The sequence below is a fragment of the Scatophagus argus genome, chromosome 11 (assembly GCF_020382885.2).
Source record: "Scatophagus argus isolate fScaArg1 chromosome 11, fScaArg1.pri, whole genome shotgun sequence".
NCBI classification, from domain to species: Eukaryota; Metazoa; Chordata; class Actinopteri; family Scatophagidae; genus Scatophagus; species Scatophagus argus.
In genome coordinates this window covers 15,771,065-15,782,501 of record NC_058503.1, presented here as the reverse complement: position 1 = coordinate 15,782,501, position 11,437 = coordinate 15,771,065, and the positions used below count along the sequence as shown (strand labels likewise).

Here is an 11,437-nt window from a genome sequence, read left to right as displayed (position 1 = left end):
GCCACCTTCACAGTGTTTGTTCTGCCCGACAAGCATCGCAAACCTGTTTACTTCTGTGTCTTTCTGTATTGTTTAACAATCTATCCTCATAATGAAGTTTCATTGCAAACTGATTTACGTGACTTGATGCTCATTGTGACTGGAACTTGAGCAAGTGCAAGGACAAGTTTTTGCAAGTTTTTTTCTTTTATTTCCCTTTAAATATGTAGTATTCCCAATTATAAACTGTTCTGCACAATCTGAGCACAGCGGCTAAAGTGACACCGCATGAAGTCAATCATTTCGGATTCTAATACCACATTGCATATTAACAATATAATACAATACAATAAAACACCATGGGTGTCTGCCTTTGGCCTACCATTAACTTTCTGGTTTGGCACCCCTGGCCAAGAGTGCCATCCATCCAAGTCTAGGCTGGTATGGTCTTTAAAAGGGAAAAAAATATACATTAGAAGCTCACCAAATTGTACCTGAAGAAACTTTATTCCTTATAAAAGCCATAAACCCTTTGCAGAGTCACTTTACAAAGTCTAAAGAAAAAAGAGGAGTATACACCTTTAAAAGAGGGTGGAAGTTTCCTAACCACGAAACTGCACTCAAACAATGTCAAAACTTGCCGCACATTGTCTCTGCTCACAAATGTTAAAAGTTACAGGAAAGAATTATTTATAAAGAGAAAAAAAATATGAACAGAGTGTTTATTGAACATGTCTGACATATGGTAGAATGAAAACATTTTCAATTTGTTTTGGCATTGGGAATCAATATGGGAAAAAAGAGGCCAACAGGAGAGAAAGACAAAGACTTAAGGTTATGTCTCAGTCACTCCCATAGAGCTGGCTGACATGAATAAATCACTGTATAGAAGAATCAGCTTCTGAGGAAGAAGACATTTCTTGGATCACAGTGTCATTTTAGCAAACATCGCTTCCATCATTTTGCTGCTGTAGTGTGTGCGTGTGTGTGTTTGTGAGTGAGGCATCTTACAACAACAAATGACAGTAACTGCACAGCAGCTGAAAGAGAAGAGGGACTGCAGGACCAGTGCCAACCTGCAATCACTGTGTAAATCCCATGTCCAATGTGCCACATGCTATCAGATAGCAAACCTCAACCCCAAACAATTTAAAAGCAAGTATTTTGATTACTCAGTAGCAACAATCGATTCAAAACTCTTTGATATGCCAGACTTTCATTAGTCCTAATTTATGTTTGATTCAGTTTTCTTACACAATCCGTGCGGCATCACTCTTCAGTGGTGCTAATTAAATGCTATCTCATGCATTATTTCGAAGGAAAGTGAAGGGCTCGTCCTCGCCCGAAGGCATCAGTATCAGTTATATGTTTCACATGCATATGTTTGTCTGAGTTATATCATCTCCAGTATGTATGGTAGTATCTTTAGTCCAGTATCTATAATTTATTAGCTAGTTGCCCAGTTGCTACACTTGTGTGGTGACATTGCTGATTTTCTCCCTTTCACTCGCATGGCAAAGGACTGCAGCCCATCTCTGACACTCCTGGGATATTATTACATATAAGATATGGATCATTCGCCTCAGAGGAAGTGAATCAGATGGGTACTGGATTATCCAGTGGACCAAATAACAGCAGGTAAATAGTGTAAGTAGGGAAAATTCACGTTCCATCTGGTTTCTGACAACCTCTAAGCTCTTTTTAATTACCATGTTTTACTCATTAACACCTGCTGGAGTGTTACTTTTCAGTCAAGTACAAGCTGACAGATTATATGATTATATAACTCGAACCCGACCAAAACATCAGATGGAAAAATTCAGTTCACATCCACTGTAGCCCTTACCCATTAAGACAGAGATGGGTGATAAACAACAGCGTAGGTGGTGCAGAACTCTATTATTGGTAAACCTTCAGGCTGAGGCTGCTCCAGGGTCATAATAAATATTTTTGTAAATAGATCAGATGTTCTGCCCTAATAACCTGCTGAGGAGCATATGAATATGTATGTGTTAATATAATTTATATGTCTGCAATCCTTCAGATGTCTTAGTGTGAGAGTGTGTGTGTGTGTGTGTGTGTGTGTGTGTGTGTGTGTGTGTGTGTGTGTGTGTGTGTGTACTCATTGATACATCCGTAGCATCTGAACAAAACCAGTGGATCTAGAACAGTCTGTGTCAATCAGTATTAATGAACATTAATACAAAGGAGACATTTAGTCCACTCCCAGAGCTCGGAGCTGCCTCTCGATATCCTCATCAGAGATGGTGGCTTGTTTGGAGGATGCAGCACTGGGGAGACTCTTTCCTGCAGCTGGAGCTCTCACCATCTGGAAACACACAAGGACACAAAAATCCCATTAGCAGACACACTCAATTTAAACAAACACAAGCACAATCACAATAGGATTGACTGCCATGCAGAGATGCCCACTTCCACTGCAAAGCCAAATGTAAAAGGTTGGTTCAAACTTGATCACACTTACGATAAAGAATTATGATACAGGAAAACTGTTTACTCCACAACAGTTCATACTGCATAAATATTTTGTAATGTCCCTTTAACTGACAGTTTTAATGCCAGGGTGTCTCTGTTCCACAAGTATTATTGTTTTAGGGAATCATTAGTCTGTCATTTGCAAGTTTTAAGAAAGCTGTGAAGTTGTAAGGAATCACTTTTCAGCATTCTTTAATCTTTAATTCTTAAATCTCACCTTCAAAAGTCTGGCTCATCACGTTTGTTGGTTAATTGGATAATTTTCTGTCCTGCAACATTCTTAAGGCTGTTTAACTGGTATTATACAACAATCTGGCACTCACCACCAAAAGGCAGAATTAAATTATATGGCTTGGCTCTCTGTTTAAACTATTATTCAATGACCTTTGGTTTTGATGAAAAACTGACATTCTTTTCCTGCATTTGTTTTTTTCTCCATTGCACACTGAATGATAATTTCACTGAATATGACAATAACCCATATGGCTGCTTATTTACTTACCAAACTGCCATTGTTTATGAGTCTTCTAACATCCCTTCAGCTTAAGGGCTGATTGAGAAAGCTTTTATAGTTTTGCTTTTTCAAGAAAATGTATGACGTGAGAGCATCCAGAGAATCATCTGCTCAGTCTTTTATTGTGATTGAGCAGGAAATAATTACTCCCTCCCTAAAGTGAAAAACTATTTTGCAGTTTGTTCTCTCCAGCTGCGGGTTTGTTTAAAGGACAAATTGTGGGTCTATACGTTGTGTTATGAGGAGTAATAACTCATGGATCCCCCCAGGGGGAGCTAGACACACAGCAGATGGGCAGCGAGGCAGTTACACAGAATACAGTACATAAGAGTCAGAAGAGCTGAGGGCTAGCCCCACCGTGTGGCAGCTGGAATATATTTAAAGGAGTAAAAACGAGTAAAAGCCATGTGGAACATTTATTGTTCAGTTCATGGTGTAAGGGACGTGCACTCCATTAAGATTAGTCAAATATATGAAAAGGTGCGGTAAGTTTTAACATGAATTTCTTACCTTTCCTGAGATCTCAATGCCGATCTCATCCAGAACCTGGTTGACAATGTCCTGAGATTCCTCTTCATCGCCAGACTCATCAAAGATGTCATCCAAAGTGTCGTTGACTGGACAGAGTGAGACAGGGAGAGGGGGTGGGTAAGGACCTACAGGTCAACTAAAAGACCTCTATATAAAGTACATGTCACTGTATTTTGATACCGTCTCACAGACTGCAACAGGCATCACTCTTTACATCATTCACTCCTGACAATCTGGTTTTGCTAAGCCTGTAAATACCAGAGCTTTTTGTCTGTGTGTGTGTGTGTGTGTGTGTGTGTGTGTGTGTGTGTGTGTGTGTGTGTATGTGTCTCTATTATGTGTTCTTACTCATGTCCTCAGTCATGCCCATCTTCATGTTCTCCTTCTGGAAGTCTTGCATGGTCTTCAGGGTTTTCTGTGGATCCATCTTCTTATTCACTGCTTGCATTGTCTGCAGACATTATTAAGAGACAGTTAGAGAATAAAATCTTTGTGTTCTAACTACTGAGAAGCAGCATAATGTAAGCACTGAACCTGACCAAAGACACAAAACTGCAGTAAATGGACAAAGCATATTAAATTTCCTGTGTTAGTTCTTCCATTTCCTCGCATTTCGTCATAGCAGGGTGGAAAAATATTAGCATCAAACTAACTTAAGATAACATTTTAAATTTTGATTGGTCCTAATATGCATTCTCATAAAAAGATATTATAGACAAGGCAGTTTCCCAGTGAGTAAAGTCCAGATATACAGTTCAAATCAGTGTGTGTCCAAAGAAAATATCTGTTATGGGAAAAAGACAGCTTTGGAAGATTTGCATTCATTAGCACATACGATAATAAAAATACACACAGACTCACAAATTATGCATCTTTTTCCTTCCTTCTTGAACACAAACATGGCTTACTTTCACAGCTGAGCCTGACACAACAGATAAGACGGATCCCACTGCACTGTTGTTGACAAACTGCTATGGCAGCTTAGGCAGAAAGTGCTGCGTGCAGCATTTATTGAAAAAACTGAGTGGAAGTGAAAAAAATCTGTATGTGTGTGCATCTGTGTATAAACAAACTTTAAAAAACAATTAACACATTCTCTTTCTGAAACAGTCACATACCCAACTCATCATACTCCATTAATCCGAAGCCTAATTATATTTGACCTGTCTGTGTTTGCTAAGTCGGACTCTGTACAGTACATCGCTCCTGGCCAATTACTACCTTGCACACTTCATTAACGCTGCCACATGAACAGATCTCGCATTAATACTTTAATTACAATGCTAAAATATTGATAAGAGAGAACACTGAAACTAGCTCATATGCAAAACAGAAACACCTAACTTCTCCCAGTGAGTTGAACATAGTGGATATCATATCTCTAAAAGGCCTTTTTCAGCTGAACCGAAGGACAGGGTCCAGGGTCTTACCTTGGCTGTGGTGGACATGGCGCCAGCCATCTTCATTTGGGAGTTCATGACCTTTGTCTGCGTAGACATGGAGGTGACTTTGGAACTGACGGCGTACGTGCGGTTCTTCTGCTTCCTCAGCTGGACCAACTGCTTGGCGAGAATCTTGCATGCCTCCCTGTTACCACTCTTAGCCATTTTCTTAATTTCTGCCTCCTGGTGGGTGAAGAGGAGAATTTTGGATAACAAAGGAGTTGGTGTTAACAAAAATTTTAGGATTCTTAATACTAATAGTGTGTGTGATAAAGTATGTACAGTGTCAGCATGCACAAAATATGAATGTAAACTGTAAAAATGGAGTCCTGTTTCATGTTACGGAAAGATACTGGAAGCAGATGGAGTAGCCACTCATAGATCCAAATTCTAACTTAACTATACTACGGAACAAATCCACTGACTCCTCCTGGCTTTATGGGTAATTCAGTCATCTGTCAACAACAACGAAAATAAGCATTATATTTAGAGATAATGTTCCTTTGTGTAAGCATATAATTTAGGAAAAATAGACGGTTTAGGGAGGCATTACAGATTAGCTGTAGTGGAGCAACTACCGTGCATAGCAAATACATTTCTTTTCAAAGTAAGATTTTCTGAGCTTTATAGTATCAATGTGCACCACCAATTTTTTTTATCCTTTTCAGCAAAATGACATGCGGGACCATGCCAAAATCTTGGAGAATCAGGATGGAATAATCAGCAGCTCGTCAACTGGAGACTGACATCCATACCTTGTTATTATTGCCATCTTAAGTGACATTTCATGATTATGAAGAAGTATACTGTGTACTCATCTTCATGTAAATAACTGTGCTGTTACAGATCTTATGAGCTGCCAAGTCTTGCAGTGATTTCCTCTAATTGTAATAAGACCAAGACAATCATGGTAACAATATGACACCTACTTACAAATACACAAACACGGCCAAGCACTTGTGCAAGCAAACGCACCGCATGTATTGATAAACAAACAGAAATGTATCCGCAAAGCTCCCAAAGGACCAGTGTGTTTGCAAATATAGACGTGGCTTTGTAAATAAAGTCATCTGGATCACACTGGCAAGCAAATACGTGCTTTTAGCTTTGGTAAACATCAGAAACTACACTGATGCCCACAGGGATCCTGTGTGTGTGGGCACAAGTGTGTGTGTGTGTGTGTGTGTGTGTGTGTGTGTGTGTGTGTGTGTGTGAGCATCCCGAGAGACGAGAGTGGAGCTGCAGGTTACAGTAAGCTAGCCAGGCCTCTCAGCACTGCTACGCATTAACAGCCCCAGCATGTGCTACTTACTTCTTGTGTGTGAGCTAAAAGCATCTTCAGGAAACAACAATAATTTATTAATGTTTGATGAAGCAAAAGACATTCCCCACTCAGCTCAGTGTCTCTCTGTGACACACACGGGATAGATGCTTTAGGTTCAGACCGTATTTGGTTGTTTGTGAGCAGAAAAAAAAATCTAATTAATGCCACGGAGAAAAAAACAACAATGTGCTATGTAAGTAAAAAACAGTTACAAAAATGTCAGCTGCACTGTCATCTGAAAAACTATGAATGCTTTAAAAAGGAAAAGACACAAAGACAAACGCACTGCTGATGTGAAGTTTATAATGCCTTATTTACTGCCCTGTCAGACAAAGAGGAAGGCAGCCGAGGGGTGTGATGGATAGATAGTGCTCTCTTTAACACGACGGATGTGATGCAGTAAAGCTCTGCCTTGTTGGAACTGGGATTCAACATGCATAAACAAGGGCCAAAGATTTTTCTAAACAACAGATGAATGTTTCACAACGGCAGAATCGATCCAAAGACACTAAAGGGAAAAAAAATTACCTTTTTTTTTTCAGATTTTTGTTTCAGCAAGCAAAATGTTATCTGCTCAGTCTGACCTATAAACAGTTTGACAACAAAAAAAAGCAGAAAGAAGCAGATACTAAAGCAAAATCAAGTCTAACTATGCTTTAATAAAACAGAAGAAAGAAACTGACTGTAAGGTACTTTAACCCTGTTTAAGGTCCTACATTCACATCTAATAATACACATTAATTTTTGAAAGGATTATCAAGGACTCATGGACTAGTAAGCATGGGGGTTGAGGGGGGCAGACATTCATGATTACGGTATGCTAAACTGCAAAAATAGCTAATTTCCATTTCTTAGTGAAAGTATCATTTATTCAGCACATGCAGCAAAGCTTAAGAAAAAAACTGGACTAATTAGCAGAAAACATTAATGAGGAATAAAAATCTGGTTCCCCGGGGAGGTAATTATGTCCTGTATGATATTTACTTAATACAACAGAGAGGAGAGGACACAATTGTCTTCTTTCATCTTTCACAGAGTGGAAATGTTATGAGTGTCTGAGAATATAGCCTAACCGTGTACCTCTGTTAGTGTGTGTGTGTGTGTGTGTGTACATGTGTGTGTGAGAGAGAGAGGAAGAGAGGGAGAAAGAGTAGTCGAACTTGCCTGAAGCCACCAGATCAGACGATTCTAGTCTGTTCATTTAAACCTAGCTAATCAGGCTCAATCCCAGATAGAGGGGGAAATGGATGAAATATGCATCTCTGTCTATATGTGTGTACTGGGCAAGCAACGGGGTTTAAAAGCATTGATGCAATATGTAGAAATATATGTGAAATTACTTGAGTGGGGATACTTTTGCCCCCCACAAACTTTGTATGTATGTGTGTGTGTGTGTGTGTGTTTGTGTGTGGTCTCACCATTTGTTTCTCTTGTTTCTCCAGTGCTGCTCTGTCCCTGGTGATTTGTCTCTGAGTGCCACGCAGCTCCTTAGACTGTTCCCTGATGATGTCTTTGAAAAGGGACAGAAACAAGAAAGATCAGTTTACACCTCCAAAAGCTATGAACACATGAAAATTTGTGACAAATGTCAAAATCCAAATACACTCTCTCTCTGAATTTACATGATTACGTGCATGAATTTTTAAATCTTAACAAATATGTAGGTGTTCACGTCAGTTGAATTTTACTCATCAGGAAAGTCAAGGTAAATCTCTTTAGTTTGGTCAGAAGTCTCCCCCTGATGGTGACCTTTTCAAAATAAATGTGTAGTGATGATAAGATCTCTCCCAGCTTGAAATCTGACATCACCCTTGACTTGCATAGTCAACATAATCAGAAGCCAACAGCTGAGGAGAAAGTACATATAAAGATCAGAAGTGTCGACTTCTATCTTTTATTGTCAGTGTGGTCAAATTATGGGATATCCTCTACCTTTTTTTTCTTCTTTATTCTTAGTGCAGTTAAAAAAAAAACAGACTGAAAAATCTGCAAGTATTGTGTTTTAAATTCAGATGTCATGGTATCTCTTTTGCAATGCAGTTAGAAAAGGGCAAGGTCTCGGTCAGCTGGCTATGGAAGAAATCTAATTCAGTGGCTTAATGGTGAGCATGTGCGAGTGTGCGCCCACACATGCACACAAAATACCGCAGAGTAATAAGCAGCACATCGAGAATGCATACCGACACTGCCAACTGTGGAAGTGCTTGGACAGCTCACACCAATACTGAGCGCTTAACCACACAAACACATATGTGACCCTGAAGTCACACACTCATCCATGATGAATACACACACAACGCAATACAGAGAGACAGAGAAAGAGACAGAGACAGAGACTTCATAACTAAAATCAGATTTAATCTAAACTGTGAGGCACTTTTTTAGATATTTTAAATTTATAATGAATCTTCACAGATAACAAAAAAGTTTCAGGATAAATAATTTCATTAGGTCAAGTCAACTGTATTCATACAGCCCAAAATATTTTATTAAAATCTGCTGAAATACTGCCAAAAACAACGCTTAAACAGAGGATGAACCCTGGACCGTGAACAGAGCAGACAGATGAGGTTATATTGGTAAAAAGCTAATGAAGGGCTGACAGAATTCTAATATTTATTAACCACTGATTCAGCTCTATATTCATAACTTGCTTTATGATATAAGGAATTCTCACTTATTGAGGGAAAAAAAGCAAACCCCTGCCAAAAAAAGAAAGCTTATTCTTTCTGAAAAGTTCAGCAATCATGAACTCGGTGAAGACACATCAGTGTATTGGACCACTTGTGGGAACGACGCGCGTATACGTAAAAGGTGACGTGCCGCCAACGTCTCAAAGTGGGAGGGATACCATACTACAAATACGTGTGATCTAACCAACCCCCCCACCTTCCATTCATCAAATAACCCTGAAACCACTTCAACGACCCGACCAAGGGCAACAACCCAAAAACAGAGTCCAAAGAACGAGAGATGGGAGAAATTAAGGATACGAGATGGAGACTGCAAAGTTTCACAGCTGAGAAGACCTGACTGGCTTAGCGTGGAGTGAAGGTAACACAGCACAGTGAGTACAGTACGCAGATGATCGGTATGGGTGAAACTGGAATGACAGTGATGGGAGGAGTAGATAGGCGGTGCTGTGAAGGGATTAGGCTCAGCCAGAAGAGCATATTTTTAAACGTCTAGATAATATACTCTGATATTCTTATGGAATTCTCCACACAAGTAAATTCCAGGTGAAGTTTCATCTCTGCCCTCTGGAAATCCATTCCTCTGAGTCAATATATTTGGCATTGTAAATTGAATACCTGACTCATTAAATTTGATAAAAACAGAGGCAGGTTTTCCATTTTGACCTTGTGAAGCTGATTACCTTGCCTGGAGAAAAATAGTGAAATATGACGAAAATGACCAAATTTGATGTTAAGGACAGCATGATATAATGTCATGTTATAACAGCCTTTACTTTTCATTACAGATTTTTTTAAATCATACTGTTTTGGATAAAATTGTATGTTTTTATATTTGTCATGTTGTCACAGCAGACAAGGCAGTTACTTCACAGACTCTGTGCCCAACACAAACGGACAGTAATGTAGTTCACATTACTGTGAAAGAGACTGAACTGATGTAAGTAGCCTTTAAAATCTTAGTAAATGTCAGACTATTAAAGTTGAAACAAATATGATACACGCGATGTGATGAATTTGACGTTTTCATAAACATTTTGCGATCATTTAGGTTTATGTTTCCGGTTTCTGTTCAGGCAGTATAAAATAATTAGTTAACCTTAGCTCTACTGTAGCGATACAGACACCCTCTTCCTGTATGGACCTAATTTTAAAAGATAATGATTAGTGTCATCAATAAGTGGGAAATAACCTTAACGAGTAAAACCACATATTGTATTCAGAGTTAGTTATTTGCCTAACGTTGTTTGTTACAAAAATTACATGTTCACCGAATACATGCGCTTCAGCGTTGGTGACAGACTTCAGTTAGCAATGCGACTAATGACTCAACTAGCCCCAGAACAGGTTAAACAAGTTAGCGCTGAGTGGGGAAAGCTAATTCAAGACGGGAACAACACATCAGTTTGTACGCCCGGGCTAAAAACAAGTTAGCTAGCTTTTCACACAGAGCGAACTTACCATCTACAGTCTTCTTCTTGAAAAGCGAAGCCATGCCGCTGCTTTGTATCACCTTAAATACCAAATACAAATCCTGTACCGATATACGGTGTGATTTCTACTGTTATTACCGCCGTTTGGCCGTCACACCGGAGCAGTGGGTCTGTTTAGCAGCTTCTGTTTCCTGGTTGACTTTCTGTTATCGGAGTTCCTCCCTCAGCTGACTGACTGACTCAACCGCTCCGCATGACGTCACCGAGGGATTCTTATGCTGCCTTCCATGTACCTCGTAAAATCCGTCACATTGAGCAGAAAAGTGTGTCTGACCAGTCGATCAATTTCATTTAATGGTCGAGTCACCGTCTATTTTTCACCTAAAAGTAAGCCCATGAATGTCTGTACTGCCGAAGAATGTCATCTGAATGCCAACGTGTACGTTTGGACCCAGATAAATAGGTCAAGCAGGGCTAGATTATAAACTCATAACTTGTAAACACTACTTCAGTGTGTTTAAACTGAGATATTAAAATTCTTAACAACAATGAACCCACTCACAGGGATTATACCCTTTGAATACTGATTTGTAATATTACATGCAGTACGTGAAGGGAGCATAAAGGCACAGTAACTGGTCGAAGAGTGCTTATTGGCAACAAAGACTATGTTATTGTTCTAAATCATAAGAATAAGCAAGAAAAGTAAGTCCTATTGACATGTGTGAGATCTATTATTATTATTATGGTGATGTTTTGTTTTTACAGATTTACTTTTACTATTTAATAAGACTGATGTCTCAACTGGCTTTCCCATATTTTCAGTCTCTCAAGTGGGTTTTTGAAAGTAGAGTATGTAAGCAGTCTATGCATCTGGTGTGTTATCAGTAGATACAATGGTCACAGCATACAAACATGCAAGCTGTTGTAAAGAAACAATCCACAGAGGGAGTTACTGTCTATAAAATGATGCCTGCAGCCTCTCACATCCTCATAAATTCTGTTATTCTCAATTTCCCTCCTCA

The 11,437-nt window shown here is 39.2% G+C and overlaps 1 protein-coding gene across 1 annotated transcript; it reads right to left on the bottom strand.

Moving 5' to 3' along the window:
- Positions 1–467: 467 nt before the first annotated feature.
- chmp2ba (charged multivesicular body protein 2Ba) lies at positions 468–10,668 on the bottom strand. Its single transcript, XM_046404587.1, has 6 exons — positions 10,441–10,668; positions 7,705–7,796; positions 4,951–5,145; positions 3,869–3,971; positions 3,500–3,606; positions 468–2,308 (listed from the first exon to the last, which is right to left on the bottom strand). The coding sequence occupies exons 1-6, from the start codon at positions 10,472–10,474 to the stop codon at positions 2,195–2,197; spliced, it is 645 nt and encodes a 214-aa protein (XP_046260543.1). The 5' UTR covers positions 10,475–10,668; the 3' UTR covers positions 468–2,194.
- Positions 10,669–11,437: the final 769 nt, after the last annotated feature.